The sequence below is a fragment of the Lissotriton helveticus genome, chromosome 6, assembly GCF_964261635.1.
Source record: "Lissotriton helveticus chromosome 6, aLisHel1.1, whole genome shotgun sequence".
NCBI lineage: Eukaryota > Metazoa > Chordata > Amphibia > Caudata > Salamandridae > Lissotriton > Lissotriton helveticus.
The window spans coordinates 1,162,990,845-1,163,011,646 of NC_136067.1; the positions used below are offsets into that span (position 1 = coordinate 1,162,990,845).

The following is a 20,802-nucleotide window of genomic DNA, read 5'->3' on the forward strand; positions in this document are numbered from 1 at the left end:
GCATCTGTCTTGTCAATTTCTGCATCCCTCTTGCCTCTTTCGGCACCTCTCTTGCCTCTTTCTGTACCCCTCCTGCCTCTTTCTGCACCTCTGATCTTTCTTTCTGCAGTTCTCTTGCCTCTTTTGGCACCCTTCCTGCCTCATTCTGCACCTCTGTTGGATCTTAAGACACTGCTCTTGCTTCTTTCGGCACCTCTCTTGCCTCTTTTTGTATCCCCTGCACATCTCTTCTGTTTCTGCAACCCTCTTGCCTCTTTCTACAGTTCTCTTGCCTCTTTCTGCACCTCTGTTGCTTCTTTCTACAGTTCTCTTGTCTTCTGCACCTCTGTCGCTTCTTTCTGCACCTCTGTTGCCTGTTTCTGCACACATCTTGCCTCCTTCTGCACCTCTGTTGGCTCTTTCTGCACCCCTCTTGCCTCTCTCTGCACTACTCGTCCTTCTTTCTGCACTTCTCTTGCCTCTGTCTATACCCCTGTTCCCTCTTTCTGCACCTCTTTTGCCTATTTCTGCAACTCTCTTGCTTATTTCTGAACTTCTCTCGCCTCTTTCTGTAATCAAATGGGAAGGCAAGCTGTCAAGTTTAAAGGTTTGCATGCTCTTGTGACTGAGGTATATGTCTACTTGTGTATGTATTCTTACATATGTTATGCATCTGAAGATGGTAGCTTAAAAAGCGGGTAACTTCTCCTATAGGTAGTCAAATCTTCTCAGTTCTGCTCTGTCATTCAGTTGCAAAGGCAGACATGTCTTAAGTAAATATGTGTTATAGGGCCCCTCAAGTATACTATTGAATACCCATGTGCCCTGTATTGTGAGCAGAAAGAAATGCACAAACCTTTTTAACACAAATTTAGAGTATGCTGTTTGAAATACAGGCATTCAAGTGTTTGTATGTTTATTTTCATTTAACATGTGAGCAGAAAGAAATGCATACACCTTAACACAAATTTACAGAGTATGCTGTTTGAAACACAGGCATTCAAGTGTTTATATGTTTATTTTCATTTAACATGTCACAATGGAAAAAGCATAAACACATATGCATACCTTCAGAAACTTGGTCAGACTTACAACAGTGATATGCTTAGGATTGCTGTTTTATATGTGGTAGGCCTAACATTCTGAAAGGTTGATTAATAGTGAACCTTCAAGAGAAAAGTGAGGTTTAAGACATCTTCGGAGAAGGATTAGTGATTAGGGTACTTTGTATGAGTCTGTTGTAAGGTACCGTCAAAGTAGGCCTCTTTCTGCACGTCTGTTGGTTCTTTCTACACATCTCTTGCTTCTTTCTCTTTCTGGACTTCTGTTGCCTTTCTGCATTTCTCTCTTTCTGCACTTTTCTTCCTCTTTCTGCACCTCTCTTGCCTCTTTCTGCACCTTTCTGCACATTTCCTATCTATGTAGGCATAGTAGAAATTAGCATTTTAAAAAAAGAGAAATTTACTGATAAAAACAGAGGTTTTAGGGGAGTTGTAGTTAGGGATTAGCATTTACAAAACCCTAGAAATTCACTGAAAAAACACCACAGGTCTCAGGGACGTTATAGTTAGGGATTAGCATTAAAAAAACTTAGAAATTCACTTAAAAAAACTAAAGGTTTCAGGGACATTATAGTTAGTCAGACATTTCACTCGTACAAAACCAGAGAAATTTGTCTGAACTGACGCCCCTGCAATGCACTGCTGATGACGTCATATATTACATCACTCATGACATGGTCAGTGATATCACTGATGACATTATCTACATGATCATCAGATGCACCTCCTCACACCATAATATAACCTTTGATACACCCACTCTAAAATACAGACTCCCAATCTCGAAACCATCGACAGACCAATACCAGTTAGTACATACCCGCTCACTGATTCATACATCTACACACACATCCACTCACTAACCCATAGTCACTCATACACGCAGTCATTCATCAATACACCCCTGATATATCCACTCATGCACACTTCTACTCACACACCACCACTTACCCAAAGAGTTACTCAAACACTTAGAAACCCAAAGAAACAATCACACCTCCATTTACTCACTTATACAGTTATACACACACACCACCTCACTTATTCGTACAGACAGTACCATATACTTACTCTCTTCTACAATCACTGACATAAGAACACACTTATCCATGCAGCCACTGCCACAATCACTCACCGTCACATTTAGTCACTTATATACCCCAACGCTCACATATACTGCCTTTCACATATTGAGTTACTTACTTATATACCACTGAGACATCCATTCACTCACCCATGCAGCCCTTAACAAATGCTTTCATGAACCTATACACCCAGTAAATCACCCACTCGCACATCCATGCAGGGAGTCACACACACCCCCCTCATACCCACACAGACACCCATACAGGTACTCAAACAACCAATTATTAACCCATAGGGACACTCATGTAGCTACTCACCAACCCATGCAGCCACTTACACACTAACTGACAGACTAATACAGACTTTCACACAGATTAGTCATTCACCCATGCATTCACTAAGATACATTTAATCACTCACGTATACTGTGAGTCACACACCCACTAAATCATCCATTCAGACACTCATACACCCACTCATTCTACAATACACCATGGTATGTATGTATGTATATATATATATATATATATATAATTTGTCAACTTTTTAGAAACACTCGTCACTGGATAATGTCATTTGAGATGTCATGAGTGATGTCATTGACCATGTCATGAGTGATGTAATATGTGACGTCAGCAGCAGTGCATTGCACGGGGCGTGAGTTATAGTTAGCTCAGCTAACTACAACAGTTGAATTTCTCTGGTTTTGTTAGAGTGAAATGTCGGACTAACTATAATGTCCCTGAAACCTATGTTTTTTCAATGAATTTCTAAGGTTTTTTAAGTGCTTATTGTAGAAGAGTAGGGTCTGCTTCCTATGATCACCCCCCTTTTTGCTGTGATTTACTGGTTTTTCGACTTTAGTGTGGCTGTGGGCCTGCTAATCAGACCCACAGCCCAGCTGTTCTCTCTCTAAATTGATACCATGTACTTTAGGTACATACCTAATTGGGAATTGGGTCACCTTTGTGAGCCCCTGTATAGTGTACCCTAGGTACCCAGGGCATAGATGCATCCAAGGCCTACTAGGGGCTGCAGCATGAATTATGCCACCCCGGGCTGGCAATCCAAACTGACACCACAGGCTGATCACTCAGCTTGGGCAAGGTGGTGTAATCACCCCTTGCTTAGATTTAGTATACCTATATCTAACCTTATATATAGACACATATGTACCTGTAAGTCACTCCTATGGCAGGCCTTAACAATCCTGGAGGCAGAGTGCTTGGTTTTATTTGAGATGATGCTCTAGCATGAGCTGAGCCTGTCTGCAGCTTTCGGCACCATGTCCTTATAGCTGTTCTATGATATAGCCATACCATATACTCCTAAGTGCATTATAATCCTCGCGGTTAATGCTAACTTTGGTTTGGCTTTATAAAAACATGTTGTGTAAGGTGTCATACACTTTGGAATACTGCCCCCCGCCAGTTCTGGCGGCGGGTGTAGCACTCCACCCTTCTAGAGGGAGAAGACATGCAGTTACTGCTTTACCCGGTTAAAGTTAAACAGAGCCTCAGCATCACAAAATGGATGCTGCTGCCACAGACCCGAGTCTGACCTCCTGCTGCTGGACGAAACTCCAGCAAGGGGAGGCCTGGACAATAGGTTTCCTGCCTTGGGAAGTGCTAGCACCTCCACAGACAGACTTTTAGTGTATTGGAGCAGGGAGGGCTGAGAAAGGAGACACTGCCTGGTGCACACAAGGTGCTCCACGCATAGCCCGGTTCAAACCGGTTGCTGGGGTACTCCAGCCCCAGCTCTGGCGTGAAACTGGACAAAGGGAAAGGTGTGTAACCACCCCCTTCCCAGGTTCCACCCACAGGAGGAACCTAGCAGGTAATCCAGCCCCTTCGTTTAGTATAAAGATAGGAGCTGAGTCTAGAGACTTTTGATTTATCCTGGAAAGAAACTCTGACACAAACTCTTGGACCTTCGACGTTCCATATCGACTGGAAGACTGGTCAAGGAGTGACCACCCTGTGCAAACAGACACCAACAGTAACTTGCCGGTTTGCTTTGTCAACACTACAGCCGGAACCCGAAGACTTAGCAACGCGAGGAACTGGACTCCCAGACTTCTCTGACTCCGACCCACATCCACAGCAAAGCTGAGACCCGTGGCGGACGCGAGCGACGTGGGACCGGACATCCTGAACTACCTGCTTTTTGCTACCTGTGCAGCTTCTGAGGTACCCTCGAAGTTGTGCATTGGAGTTTGAGAAGCCCCAGGCCTGAGCAGCATTTGCACCGAAGCTCAGCCCTCCACACTCCACGAGTGCTGCGTGGGGCCTGCGCCTGCATTTCAGCTCCACGTGTCTTCGCGGTTGCTAGCCCGTTGGCTAGTGGCCCCTCTGAAGAAATCCTTTTGAATTTACAACGCTTGCCTGGTTGCTCCAGTCTTGCTCCAGCTTCCCTGTGAAGGAGAAGCGCCCCAGACCTTGCGGGTCTGAACAGAAGCCCATTTTCACTTCCAGCGCGGGTTGCAGTTACCAAGGCTTGTTGGGTCCAATCCGGATACCGACACCGCAGTCACTGAGAGCCTTCGTGGGACAGCTCGTATCCAGCGCCTGGTCGTCGTCGACACCTCCTGGTCCACGTGGCTGCAGAGACAAGCTTCACTTCTTCACCTGATTGCATCTCGACATCGCCTGGTTCCTTCCTGGTTCCTTCCTGGTCACTGGCTAGTGACCCAGACTCTGTCCCCTCTGCTTTCAGGTTCTTCTCGACTCCGATCCACCCTTGGATCCATCCGGACACTTTCCTCCTGGTCACCTGCAGCCCTTTCTTGCAGCTCCCCATAGGATTCAGCGACGAAACCTGACACGAAAGAACACCTATGCACCCGGCTTCCCTGGGTGAGGTAACTCGAGTACAGCTTCCGTGGGTAACAACTATCCAAGTGTCCTAGTTTAAACAGGGTTTTCCCGTTGTCCACCCGGAAGTGTCCGAAATCTACTACTTTGTAACTTTCACGTTCCCATTGAAACTCTATGGTAACTCGCGTGTGTGTTTAGACACTGCACACGCATCCTGTGGGTCTCCTACTTCCAATCCCTTGGTTGATCAGCCTAGCCCCAGCGAATTCCTAGGCCCTAGGCCTACTCACCTTTCCTGAAGTGGTTCTTATACCACTTCTTTAGTATATGGTTCGTGAGGCCCCTAGGGCAGAATTGTATTTGTGCAACTTATAGTATGCTTATTGAGTAACTTGTGCTGTATCTCGAACTCTGACCTCATAAAGAGTGCAGAGGGGTGTGTTAGTAATAAATACATAAGTTATGTTATATTATATTATTTTAGTTTATAGTGCACACAGCTACCCAACAAGGCCATAACGGAAGCTAGGAGAATATTGGAATTAGCAATGTAGGTTAAAAAAAACAGGTTTTTAATTGTTTCCGGAAGACGGGAAACAGCTTCTCCCTCCTCATCGCATCAGGTAAGGAATTCCATAAGGTTGGCCCAAGAAGAGAAAAGGAGCGGCCTCCCATTCTCGACAGTTTAAACCTCGGGATTTCAAACAGTTCTCCTGATGACGAACGAAGCAGGCGACGGGGATGGTACTCATGAACCAGATCTTGAAAATATTTGGGGGCAGAGCCGATCTTTATTCTGAACATATAGCATAAGGCTTTAAATTTTATGCGATGTTCTACCTTGAGCCAATGCAGTTCTCTCAGGGCATTTCCCATGTTGGACATTCTGGGAAGTCCGCAGAGCAATCTAGCAGCACAATTTTGCACCACCTGAAGCTTACGTAGTACCTCTCTGTTGGACCCCAGAAAGAGAATGTTACCGTAGTCCAGGCGAGATGTTATTAAAGCCTGGACAACTGTTCTTTGGGTGTCTACAGGGAGCATCCAGATAATTCTTTTTAGCCATTTTAAGATGGTAAAACAGGTGGCTGCTGTCTGAACTGCCTGTTGTTTCATTGACAATTTATTGTCAATGGTAAAGCCTAGATTACGCACCTGAGAGGAGGGTGTGGGTAAAGGTCCCATTTCAGCTGGCCAATGTTGGGAGCCTCAACGTTCAGACTCTTTCCCAAAAATGAGTACTTCCGTCTTTTCCCCGTTAAGCTTGAGCAAATTTAGTTGCATCCAAGCTGCAATCCTGCGCAAGCCTAGTTGCAGATTAGAAGGGTCCTGTTTCCCCCCTGCTGATAATTAAAAGATGATTTGTGTATCATCAGCATAGGAAAACAATGCAAACCCTGCCGCTTCCGCAATAATTGCTAATGGTTGCACATAAATATTGAAAAACAATGGGCTCAAAATAGAGCCCTGTGGCACACCATACGGGGAGGAATAGGACTTAGACGAGGCCCTGGTGGAGAACACCTGGAATGTTCATTCCGCTAAAAAAAAGATACCCAACCAAGCGCCATCCCAGCAATACCCAGTGCCTGTAAAGATTCAATTAATACTTCATATATATTTGATATATACCTTGTGTGGTGTCCTTCCATTTGGTATTCAAGGGATTATAACTGGTAAAACAATTGGCTTCACATGCTTTACGAAGTGTTAGCCTAAGACTGCTTTGTCCATGCTACCACTAGGAGAGCTGGTCTATAAGGTTGACTTTACAACCATCACCATAAGGGTTGTTTGGACTGGTGCAAGGTGCTCACTAGAATAGTGAACATCATATACCAGGCCAACTTCTCACAGTAATCCTTAAGTATAACGTCCCTGAAACCTGTGTCTTTTTCAGTGAATATATATATATATATATATATATATATATATATATATATATATATACATACATACACACACACACACAAATATATATAAACCCTGTCTGTAGCAGTCTAAGATTGATAAACTGAGTAGAGCTCATGGAGACTCCCATCACACAACGTGTGGTAGAAAATATGAGGGAAGGAAGCCTTTGAGGGGAGTGTTCTACAGGTTGCTGCAGCCTGGTTGGTTGGAGTTTGGTTCTTGTAAAATGATGTAGATAAGAAAATGAAGTGAATGTTTTTTAGTCCTTCTAGGCTATGTATAGCACTGTACTACTCTGTACTTATACAGGACTCCCACTTTGATGTTGGGGAATGATTTTAGCATGTGAATCAATGAAATATCCATTACTGGAGAACACCCACTTACAACTAAAACCTATATCAAAAGCAACATCCGCTATTTGAGAAGACTTGCTGATTGCAGGACAAGTAAAATCAGAAGTACAGCCTTTGATGTTGAAAACAATGGCAATACATTCCAATGCAAACTTAGAAAACCCCACTATACATTTAGGAAATTCAATACACTCAGTAATAATCCTATTTCTTCATACTCTGGTGAACCAACAAAGATGGCTGTGCCAGGGGAAAGATCTACAGTATCATTTTCCACTAGTTTGAAACACTTTCTATTGTGACAACCCTCATTCAAGATGCCGCAGGACAAACATCTCCCTTAACTTCATATCTCTTGCTTGTGGTGGTCAAGAAGGCAACAATAGAGAAGATGCTTCATTCCAAGCCATATTGAGACACATTCTACTGGAAATCCAGGACAAACAGGTTTCCAATCAAGCAACCATTGCTTTGTGCAGTCAACAAAAGGAGAAAAATGATGCAGAATCTGAATATTTCCGTAACAAATTGGAGGACTCCAGCCATGAAATGCAGATAAAATTAACAACTTCTACTGGCTGTGGTGAATACTAAACAGCTAATTCTGTATAATAGATTTAGACCTATCAATATGCACCTGAAGGGTATTTCAGAGCACTATGAGGACGGCTCTATGGTTCATAAGATGGTGGAGAAATACATTAAAATAGGTCTTGCCAGACTCTTCAGGCACCTTATATATGGCACATTTGGGTACACTGAATAACTTTTCAGCTATCAAAATTCAACGTGAAACCACAAACAATTATTTTAAACTTTCAAGACTACATTATCAAAAATAGAATCCTATAAAACCAACCCTATCTGAGTCACAAAATTCTGGGTGTACTCTGAATTTGAGTTTAATAGTGTTTCTCACATCTCATATGAAACTTCTAAAGGATCCTCGTGATAGATCTTAATACACGCCTAAAATTCAAGCATGTAATCTATCCCACAGGTATACACAAAGGTATATACCCAATCCCTCATGTTATAGAGATCTCACAGACACAGGCCACAAACTAGCCATCACAGGCTCAAGCTATGGAGAGTAAACCATATCTAGATATTGCAGACACCGAGTCTTTAAACAACAGTGATCCCAAATCGTATCTCTTAGAGAGGAGGAAGGCAAAAATCAAACACAATAAAAATACTTTCATCCCAACCTACCTGCTCCTCCTCAAAGCCGCTCCAAGCTACATACACTCTTAATTTTTTTCATTTTTACGTCCTGTTTTCCTGTATACATGTCAAATACTAATGTAAAAAAACACAGAGCTGCACAGGGTAAGGCTAGAATTAGGCCTGGGCGAAGCACTACGCTACGCAGTTTGCGCAACTTCCCACTACGCGAGCTGCACGTAGCATAGTGCGAACACACGTAGTGTAGCGTAGCGCATCGTAGCGGTCATTTTTTGCTTGCTCGCGGTCCTCAACGTCAAGTTCTCCTCGAGCGGCAGAAAACTACAGCTCGCACTGTGCAAGATGCCGTTTTCAATGATTGCACAGTGCTGGATGCTTGTCCGCACTGTGCAATCATTGAAAATGGCATCTTCACACAGTGCGAACATGCTACTACGCAGTTCGCGTAGTGCTTCGCGTAGCTCGCAAAGTGCACTTCGCATAGCTTCGCGAAGCGCTACTTCGCAAACTACACCCAGCCCTAGCTAGAATGCTATTTGGGGAAGTGGAGCCAGATTCTTTAATAAATAACGCAATTGTGGCAAAGAAGGGGAGGGGAAAAAGAGGGAGTAGTGGAAACACGTATCTCAGTTGAAATATAGTGGGAGAGAAATGCTCCTTCAGCAGGAAAAACAGGAATGTAGAGAAAAGCTTTGGAATAAAGAGCAGAGACGGACAAGGAAGTGATCAAACGATTTGCAAGAGGAGGATGCAAAACCCACTCCAAGTCTATATTGGATACCACAGGTTTCTTTTCCCGAAAGACAAATAAAGTAGTCTCTAGATGATGCCTGAAACGACCACTCTGACAACAACTGAGCTTTACCCTTCACCATGCGTGTATGTCAGAATGTTCTTCTTCTGCCAAGCCAACAAACCTTGCAGGACTGATCTTCTCATTTCTCATAGTTTTTTATATTGCTTTTTTTCCATTTCTCCGTCATTAAGGATAAAACAAATATGAGTAGAAAACAAGAACTGAATATTCATAATTCAATGTACATTTCGACCACATTGCAGAGGAAAAGTCTGCATGTTACGCTCAGCACCATACCGTGTAATAATTCACAACTATGCAGCATTCCATGAAATCTATTCACGACCAGGCTGCATTGTACCTGCTGAACTATGTGTAATGCTCCTATGTAAAAAGTCGATCTATATTGAAGTATTATGATTTTCATTTATCCTGCAGCATGCTTACTCTTCACCTCCCACATCATATATCTAAAATTATTATGTAACAAAAGTAATTACTCAACGAAAACATCTTATCAGGCTATAGCAACCCTAACTTCATTGAGGTCTATTACCAGGGTTAGGACTGAATTCCTTAAGCACTGCTGCCTACTCCTTCAGATGTTTACTGTTGTCTTCTCAAAGCTGAGCCTTTGCGAGATGGAGCTGACAAAAATTAAACAGCAGGTAGTCTCAGCCCAGTGCATATGAAAAAATATCAAGTTTAGAATAATATGGGCAATTATGATGCATTCAAATAGAGGGTCAGCTACACGACAAAACGTGTATAGCTTGAAGGTAAATGCTGAAATGGTATCTCAAACTACAGCAGTTAAAAAAACATTGATTTTCGCAGTCCTTGGTGCTACTGACAATTAAGGCCACCAGAAATCAATTGAGAAAAAGTATTTACTGTCAATTACTGATTTATCAACTCCTCTAGGGCATGTTCTGTAAAAATAAACAATTTCAAGAGCTGGCAGCTCTAGAGCTCACCTTGAGAAGAGATCGAGCAATAGCAATTCGTTGTTTCTGCCCACCTGCAAAATAGAGACAAACAAACACTATAACGCTTCCTTGCACAGTACGTCATGAATATCTGCTATAGCCTAACTTTTCAAAGGCTTACATGAGGAATTATATCACCAGGTTTGACTTCAACTGAGAAAAAGAGAGAACCCTCAAAGACACACATCCCCTTGTTCATACTTTGGTATTAAATCAATATACTTACAGAGAAAGTTATATGTAGAACTTTAGATTTTCCTTCCAGTTAGAATTCTAACTAAATTGGCGGTGCATCTTGGAACTACAGAAAATAACGTTTTAAGGTGAAAAAACAAAATTAGCTACCTTTCGTAACAATCTTTCTGGTTGATACTCTATCCACCTGCAGATTCCTCTCTTGTGCATATATTCCCAGGTGTCAGACTGGAGCCAGAAAATGTTATCAGATCTTTTTGGCGCCAGTAGGGGAGCTGGCTCGATGTTGAGGCCAGGCATTGCATCTCTGTGATGTCTCTGGTACCTTTAAAGCACCTATACTAACATCAGTTCATGTCTACTTTTTTCCATGGCTTTTTAAGTGGAGAAATTAAAGACCTCATATTTTATAGAGTGCATAAAAAAATCGAACGTATTATTATTTATTTATTTATTTAATGAGTTTTATATAGCGCTGGCTAGACCCGTAGGTATCAGAGCGCTTTACATTAGATTACACAAAGTTATAAAAATGATAACAATTAAACGTTACATCAAATAAGCAACACATTTAAGGAGAAAAGAAGGTGAGACAAATAGAGCAGAGAGGGGGACGGGGAAAGTGTGAAGGGAGAGGATGAGTGAAAAGACAGCAGGAGAGACACAGGGTTATTATTAGTGTTAGATACATATGCTCATTCTCCAGAATGGGGAGTAGGGCAGGGTTAGTGAGGAACTGCAGATACGTAATGCATCCAATAGAATGATTTTTACAGAAGGTAAATATTTTTTTCTTATGATTGATATTCCCACGTGCAGATTCTTCATCTGTGAACAGAATCCAAAACATTACCTCCCCAGTAGAGGGTCTGAAGAAATGGTCAGACAAGAAAATCTTGACGCAATGAACATCCAAAGAGCAAGTCCCGATGTACTTCAGAATTCAGACAATAATGTCAGGCAAAAGTATGAAGGGAAGACCAAGTAGCTGTCTGACAGACAAAGAAAGGGGTTGTGGTAGAAGTCTTTGTTTCTAGTGGAGAGCGCATGTAGGCTTTGGGGAGGGTCTTTCTTGGGTAGTTCATAACTATCTTAATGCAGAGAATTATTCAGCATATTATTTGTTTCTGAACTGCTCCATCAGACTTACAACCAGTGTATCATGTGAAAACCTAGGGCCAGATGTAGGAGCCATTTACCGACCGGTAACGGCCGATTTCGGCCGTTACCGACCGGTAAATGGGTTTTTGGTATGTAGGGAGCATATTTTACCGATTCGGTAAATTTACCAAATCGGTAAATTTACCGATTCGGTAAAATACCGAATCGGTATTTTTACCGATTCGGAAACTTTCAGATGTAGGTGGGACTCTTCAGAGTCCCAAAGGCCCTACAAATTCGGTATTTTACCACCCAATCCAATTGGGTGTTAAAATACCGAATTCAGGTGTGCATGCACATGTGTGCATGCACACCTAGCCACGTGACAGACAGACATGCCCTTAGGGCAAGTCTGTGTGCCACATGGCTCACATGCCCGTCTTTGGGGTGCTAGAGGGTGTCAAAGTGACACCCCCTGCACCCTTGCTGAAATCGGTATTTACCGATTCTGAAATTACAGAATCGGTATTTCCCATTGATTCCTATAGGCTTCAAAGCCCATAGGAATCAATGGGAAATACCGATTCTGTAATTACAGAATCGGTAAATACCTAATCTTAACGATTCGGTATTTACAGAATCTGTAATACCTACATCTCCCCCCTTCATATTTACCGACTCTTAAATACCGAATCGGTAAAATTCGGTATTTAAGAGTCGGTAAATATGAATTACCTACATCTGGCCCCATGTCATTTATTTTGAAATGATTTGTCCTTTATATATAAACACTGACTGCCCATTTTGTATCTAGTCTATGCAACCTTCCCTTTTCTTTCGAGGAATGATGAGGATAAGAGATGGAAGAGTGATAGACCGTCTCAAATAAAAAAAGACAAAACCACCCTGGGAAGAAGGAAGCTTTTATCTGAGGTTCTAGCTTGATTTGGAAGAATCTGGTGCATGGAGGTTTGACACTAGGGGCTTGCAATTTGCGGACGAGTTAGGCTAATGTAATAGCAACAAGAAATACAGTTTTGAGACTTAGAGGACTTAACTGGAAACTTGGAAGGGGCTCAAATGGGGTTGCTATTATAACAAGCATTTACAATGCAATGGTCTCGGCATTGTTAAAGTTAGAGCTATTGGCATTGCTCATGACATTATTTTTATTTATGTTTTGGTTTTTACATAATGGCATTGTCATTTACAATGCCAATAGCTTAATCGCTCGCAAATGCGAGACCTATTGCATTTGCACCCACACAGAGCCAAACACACAAACCCACCCACACACACACACAGAGCCACCCACACACACAGAGCCACCTACACACACACAGAGCCACCTACACACACACAGAGCCACCTACACACACACACACACACACACACACAGAGTCACCTACACACACACAGAGCCACCTACACACACAGAGCCACCCACACACAGAGCCACCCACACACACAGAGCCACCTACAAAAAAGCTACACACACAGAGCCACACACACACACACACACACAGAGCCACACACACAGAGCCACACACACAGAGCCACATACACACAGAGCCATACACACAGAACCACACACACACACAGAACCACACACACACAGAACCACACACACACACACAGAGCCACACACACACACACAGCCACACACACACACAGAGCCACCCACACACACAGAGCCACACACACAGACAGAGCCACACACACACACACACAGTGCTGTCCTCTCCCTACCAAATGTTGCTCTTCTCCCCACAGAACAACCTTCCAATTAGCCCCTAAACACAAACAGTTTCTCCCAAACTCCCTCCACTTTGTTGACACTCCAGATGTTTATCCGTTCCTTCCTGGCAGAAATAAGACTACACCTCCATCGCTTCTCCACGAATGATTTAAGACGGATGCTGTTTTCCGGGAGTTTCAACCGCCTAAGCCAAGTGGTTGGTGCCAGGGCCCCACGCACCATGTACATTAGGATTTCATACAGATCTATGAACAATATAATGCAAAGTAGTTCAAGACAGGATCCGCGAATATTACGGACACCCCCTCAATTGTACTTTACAACCCCAGGAAATTGAAAAATGGATATCGGGGCGGCCTTACAACGGCTGACTGTCTGCGAAGATGATAAAATGCAAAACTGTGAACACTTGCATCCATGATAGCCGGGCTATACGACCAATTATCAACAACGACTGATCACAGGTACAAGAGCAACGAAAAACAGACACTTTGGGGTAGTATCGCTTAACAGATTTGCGGCCATCTAGGATTAGGGTTGTGTTACTGTGTTGCTGCCTCTCACATCATAGCTATGAGCTGCCAAAAGCCGAATACAGGGAATGCAATACACACCAATGGAGGCAGCCTCGGCTCTTCCCCTGGATGCCGACCGAGAGCGGGATGTCGATCGGTGAGTGGGTGATCTCGAGCGAGATCTGGACCTCCGAGCAGAGGAGCGGGGCCGGCGAGGCGATGGGCTCCGCGTTCTCCTGTGGGGAGATGGGCTGCCGCGCCTTCCGCGGCTCCTGCTCCGGGATCATGAACGCCGTCTGCCTCCGGAACAGAGCGGCTCCTGCGGCCCCCACCCAGGCGATCACAATCATACGCATAATGGCCTCGCTCACCACACTCGTAGCAGCGATCTGAGGGGTTAAAGCCGCTCCTGCCAGGAATGCGGCCGAACGAGGTGCGCCGGGGTCTGCCGGCCGACAGCTCCACCCGCACTCTGGAGCCACAGATCGACTTTTTGCCGTCCAGGCCGTGCATGGCGTCCTCGGCATCTCATGGGTCTTCGAACTCTACGAAGGCGAACCCTGGTGGGTTCCGGGCGATCCTACTCTCCCTACCATGCCTCCCCTTACATATCCCACTTCTACCTCATCCTCACCCATCTCGAAACTAGGCCCCAACTCCTGGTCTATCCTATACCCTCCCCATCTCTCCAAACATGGGAAAAAAAACCTTAAACATAAACTTCTATGTCTCCACCCAGAAACCTTATTTGCTGACCACCACAATACCCTCAACTCCTCTATTGTCACCAACTACATCTTCTTCTCCAAACGCCCATCGAAATGGAAACGCCTATTCCTTCGACACCTCCCTATCACTGGCTCCCGCATGATTCCTTACGGTCTCAAACTATCCACCACTCCCTCTTTCTAATTCTTGGGTGAAGTTGACATCTCCATATTCAAATCTGGAAACATCCTCATCCAAGCATCTGAAAATCACCTCCTCATCTTTGAACATCACTTTAATGCGCTATCCCACAGCCCTCGAACCCTCCCCTTGCACCCCCTCAACCCCTGGACTCTGCACCTCTCGTCTCTTCCCCCGCCCCCACATCTCTTCTCTCTGACACACCCCAACTCCTGGTTCCTTCACGACCCATGGTGTTTCTCACCCCCCCACCGCTTCTCCCAAACTTACCCTCTACCCCCCATCTTCGATGGCTATTCCAACATCTACTGACTACCCCATCCCTCAACCCCTCTGCTATCCCCAACACCTGATCCCCCTCTGCACCCACTTCCACCTGCACAGAATCGCATGATCGCCAACCTCTACTGACTACCCCAACCCCCAACCACACCGCTATCTCCAACACCCGATCCCCCCGGCACCCCCTTCCACCTGCATAGAAACTCCCACACCTAACACCACTGCCCCCGCCGTGCCACAATTGGCCTCCCTGGCCTCCATCTCTACCTCTATCTTTTCTGCTGAATCTCCGCTCCCCCTCCCCCCTCTAACTCCCCACAAGACTCCACTCTCCTCTCCCCCAAATCCTGAGGACTATCGCCTAACATTACTCACATCCCTCGCGCCTAACGGTTCTATCTGTTTCGAAACCTGTATCTCCCAAGCTCCAGATGTTCCTGCACCCCACACATCCCCTGCGCCCATCGACTTGCCCACCTCCCCTCTCGACTATTCTAAACTACCTAATGTCCATGTCCCGATCACCCCTCAAGCCATTAGCCCACTCTCCTCTAATCCCCTTTCGTCCTCTAACTCCCATTTCACCTCACTCTCTGATGCACTTTCTTCCCTCCTACCTCCCCAAATATCCCACCTCCTCCTACCTCCCCAAATATCCCACCTCTCCCCCTCATTATCTCCCACACCTTCCCCTCTGATTTCCCCTTCCCTCACTCCCTCGGACTCACATATATCCCATATGTCCCATAATACTCCGGGTACTCCAACCCCTACTGTCCCCCCGCCTCATCTTCCGATGCTTCCGTCCAATCCGAATTCCCCTCCCACATTGACTCCCTGGGCTCCCCATCTCCCCAAAGATGATCACGCTACACACCATACTTCAAGTCCCCTCCCCCCTCCAGGCTATCCCCCCTTACGCTCATCAATCTCCGTCCCCCTGCTTACGCTAACTCCTCTAACCTCCCAAATACTTTCGATCCTCTTCACTCCTCACTTCTCACACAATCACTTCTTAATGTTGAACTACTCCTGATGTCCCTTGTCGTTGAACTTGCCTCTCTCAGAACTGATGTCTCACTCCTCACTAAAGCCCACCCCTCTGACCAGGCTCACACATTGGTCCCTTCGCAAATCTCTATCCCCTTATCGGTACACACAAACTCCTCTACTCTTAATCCCCCCAATAACTGCCCTCCTTGCACTGAAGCTGTTACCAACACCAACACGCCTCCTTGCGATATCACCTACGCAAGCACTCCACCTTGCCCTACCCTCCCTTGTATCCTCAATACCTCATCCATACCAACTGAACTCACCAAAACTGCCCATGCCTCCAGTACCAACACTCCCCCCCCCCCCCCTCTACCACATGACACATGCACTACATCTGTGGAACTTAACACCCCTACTAGCTCTTTTGCATCTCCCCCAGAATCCTACCCCTCTACTCCCTCTAGCCTTCAGTTCACTATCCCTGTTCTCCTAGATACAAGCAGACTACCCCTTCTTCCGACTTCACCTAGACCCCCACAACAACTAAGACGCGTACCCCCTTGTCCCCCATCTCTATTACCCAACCCCACCCCCCTGTCATGCATGCTGATTAATTGCCGATCCTCGCAACAGAGATTGCGGAAAATATTCTCAGGGAAAACATAGACATAGCATTCCTCACTGAAACCTGACTCAAACCCCATTCCTCTCCTATTCTAGACTTGCTGATCCCCCCTGGTTATCTCATCAATAAAATAGGTAGAATTGAACAATTAGGAGAGGGCCTTGCCAGTATCTTCAGAGATAATCTTAATATCTCACCTGTTCAATTGCAAGACCCATCCACATTTGAGTACCTCTGCGCAGATATCAATACCCCAGGCTCCCCCGCCATTAGGCTTCACACTATCTACCACCCCCCTGGACACTCTATCTCTTTACTGAAGAGATGTCCGATCTTATTACCCTAGCGTCACTCTCCCACTCTAAAAACATCTTCCTAGGGGACTACAACATCCACTGGAATAAATATGACGACCCTGCTGTCTCCCGGTTTAACGATATCCTAGACATGACTGACCTGACCCAATTCTGCCAATCCCCAACTCACACCAAAGGTGCCACCCTTGATGCTATCCTGACTAACAAGGATCTCGCCTCCTTCTCAAAGATCCTTCCAGTAGACTGGTCCGATCATCACCTCATCCTCTTCAACTTAAATGGCTCCATTATACACCCGACCCCCATAGGCAGTCTACCTTTGAAACCTACTCGTAAACTTCACCTTATTCCGCCGGGCGAATTGGAATCCACTATTAAATCTCGCTTACTTCTCCCCCTCTCTCACTTAGCACCATGGACCTTACCGAACACTACAACAATTCTATTCTTGAAACCCTTGATCAAATTGCCCCTATCAAATACAAACAAGGAAAAAACATCCCACCAACATCCTGGTTCAATTCGGCTCCTAACAATGAAAGATGGGCACTCTTGGCAATCAGAACGTATCTGGAGGAATCATCCCACCACTGACAATTTGGTGCTTCTGAGAAATGCTAGGTCCAAATACAAAAACACATCTTCAATGAAAAATCCTCCTATCTTCGAGCGCAACTAGACCAGGCCAGAAACCGCCCAAGAGAACTCTTTAACATTGTTAAAAAACAAACCTCTGGCCCTCCCAAAATACTAGCCACTATTGAAAGATGTGAAGAAATTGCCTGCTTCTTCTCCAACAAAATCAACACGATCGAACTTTCTTTCACCTCCACCCCCCTCTCGCCTCAACCTCCCCTCAAACATCTCCCCCACCCTAACATTCGCAGCACTAGCTCGCCCTCCTCTCCCCAGTTTCTAGACAGCTCTCAACCACTCTCAGTTCCCCCCTCCCAGTCTCCACTCTCATACACCACCAAACCAAAAACAATGCCTCCTGGAGCGAATTCTCCCCTGTCGTGGAATCAGCTATCATCAACATCATCTCCAAACTCAAACCATCCTCTCACACTAAAAACCCTCTTCCCTCTCACCTGGTCCAAGAACTCAAGCACATCACTGCCCCGCTCTGGACCAATATAATCAACTCCTCTCTTTCCAGGGGCTGTGTTCCCGCCTCCCTTCAGAGAGGTCAAATCTCCCCCATCCTCAAAAACTCCTCCGCCGACCCCAATGACCTCAACAACCTATGCCCCATCTCTAACCTTCCCTTCCTCTCAAAAGCCCTGGAAAAATGTGTCCTTTCCCAACTAGATAACCATATCGTCTCTTTCAATCTCCTTGACATGTTCCAATCAGGCTTCAGAAAAGGATGCAGTACCGAAACGGCCATGCTCAATATTACAGACGACATTCACCGCTCTCTAGACAGAGGTGAATCCTCTCTACTAATCCTCCTTGACCTCTCGGCGGCATCCGATACTGTCCACCATCCCACCTTTCTTAACACCCTTAAGGTTCGCTTTGGTCTTGAGGGCACCATACTCAAATGGTTCTCCTCATTCCTTCAAAATAGATCCCAACAAATCAAGCTCAGTCAATCCCTCTCCACACCCCAACCGGTCTCACTTGCCATTCCACAAGGCTCTATCCTCTACCCAACCCTATTCAATCTATTCATGGAACCACTCACCCTCATTCTCAAACAAGCCCAAATATGCTACCACCTCTATGCCGATGACACGCAACTTTACTACAAGATCAAATGACATCCTTTGCCTCAATGACACATTGAATAAAGTTCAAGCCACGTTCCACCTCAATCACCTCAAACTGAACCCCAAAAAGACTGAAATCATCCTATTTAGTCCAAAGAGCAACTTTCTCCCTATTCAACTCTGGATCAACGACATCACAGCTCTCAAAAACCCCCTCGCCACCTCGAACTCTGTCAAATCACTAGGCATCAGCATTGATCTAAACCTGAATCTCATCCCACACTTTAAAAATGCTGCTAAAAATGCCCTTTTCATCCTTCATCACCTCAAAAAACGGAAACCTTTTATTCCAGCCGATGACTTTAGAATCGTTGTCCAATCACTTGTACTGTCTAAAATTGATTATGGTAACGCAACATTTGCTGGCACCCCTAAAATCCACCTGGCACCGATTAAATGTGTCCTCAACCTCGCCGCCAGACTTATCTCAGATTGTAAAAAATTCAACCACATCTCTCCCGTCCTTAAAAACCTCAACTGGCTACCAATCCACATACAAGATTGCTGACAAATTACAAAAAGCTGGGTGCTCTAGGTCCCTTAGGAGCATTAACTCCCTTGTCTAATCCCGCCCAAACTCAAATGCAAAGACCAATGCCGTGCATTCTCTGGTAATGCCCCTACGATTTGGAACTTTCTCCCCAAGGATCTTCGCTGCAACCCCTCCTACCCGCTCTTCAAAAAAAGGCTCAAATCACTTCTTCTGAACAAATATTGGGGCACCGAATGTCACTAATTTGAGCACTGTACACTCCTGCTCCCCTGCTATCCCCTCACCCTTCCCCCTTTCCCACCTCTCTTACCTCCTCTCCTCCTGTTTTACTCCCCTATTTCTCCGATTCTCTATACTCCCCATCCTCTTTTTGATCTCCTTGCCTCTCCTCCCCGCTCACTCATTTAAAAGATTTGTCTTTTATCCTCCGTGATTACTTGCACGCGGCTTTTGACGTCTTATATAGCTACCTCCTATCCATTTGATTGTAATGTTCTATATCCTTCACGATTAATGTACACGGTGAACTATTTCTTGTATGTATACCTACCGTGTAAAGCGCTCTGATGCCCTCGGGTCCAGCGCTATATAAAACTCTCTCAATAAATAAATAAAGAGGGCCGTAGTAGCTGAAGGCTCGGGCCACTTCGCCTTTGTCCGCCCCGGCACCAAGGTTCCCCACTTATACCTTAGTTCCCTCGTCCCAGTCACGAGGCCTGCGGGAAGACGAACCCGAGTCATAGCCACCATAGCGCCCGCCGGACATGATGTCTGCAAGTGGGGGGTTCTGTACTTCTTGCTCACAGCAGCCTCGCAGTGCGTGAGCGCCGGATCTGAGGGGGAGGCGACCAACGTCGATTGATTATAAAGCACAAGGCCTAAGTACAAAAGGCTGCTCTGAATGGTTAACAGGCAGGGAACAGAGGCAAGAAACAGGTAACAGAGGCAAGAAAATCGAGCACAAGCACTTACCCTCGGTAGCTCCGGCAGGAAAGCGGAGCATGCCAAAAACACCAACCATCTTTCTCCAAGGCGAGGCAGAAATGCCTTGGAGAAAGCACCGTAATTTTCGGATTCGGGGGCGTCTTTTTCTTTCTCTCCTCTTCCCATTATCTGGAATGTGAAAATTCCAGCCAATGGGAAGAGGAGAGAAAGAAAAGAGAAAGAAAGTAAAAAACACCCCCCCCCCCGAATCCCGGCTTAAACGGAGTGACACCCCTCTCCTCCAATGGATGGTCTCGTTTAGGAAGCCAGCCAATGGAGAAGAGGGGCGGGTTCAAGACCCACACTCTAAGACATAAGATCCCCCCTGCGAGACTGCTCAAGCGCAGCCTGTGCAGGCCGAGACCTAAAAATGTATGCTAAATTTAAATAGCACTGAAGCATAGCAAACTGGGTGGGTAGATACTAATCTTTTCCCAAACCCTTTCAACAAACCCTTTAAAACGAATTAAAGTGGGTGATTTAAACAGGAGAGGTTGATCTGGAGGGTAAAGGACAACTATCAGGCAGCAATGAAACATTTTACTGTGCCTACTGCACAGCTCTGCCTGGCGAGCAAAAGTGCAAGTTAAACACTCTCAGAAACAGGAGCTTTCAAAGGGTCCAAGTTGCATTCCTTACACTAGTCAACACACTTATTCAACC

The 20,802-nt window shown here is 45.3% G+C and overlaps 1 protein-coding gene and 1 pseudogene across 2 annotated transcripts in view; both read right to left on the reverse strand.

The window, feature by feature from the left end:
* Positions 1-20,802, reverse strand: part of ABCB10 (ATP binding cassette subfamily B member 10) — an 878,274-nt gene that overhangs the window by 168,048 nt on the left and 689,424 nt on the right. For both annotated transcript variants that reach the window (XM_078648832.1, XM_078648833.1), the window contains exon 11: positions 10,177-10,220. In XM_078648832.1, coding sequence (XP_078504958.1) covers positions 10,177-10,220 — 44 coding nt within the window. The remainder of the gene's footprint in view (positions 1-10,176; positions 10,221-20,802) is intronic.
* On the reverse strand, positions 13,775-14,951 carry LOC144761351 (uncharacterized; annotated as a pseudogene).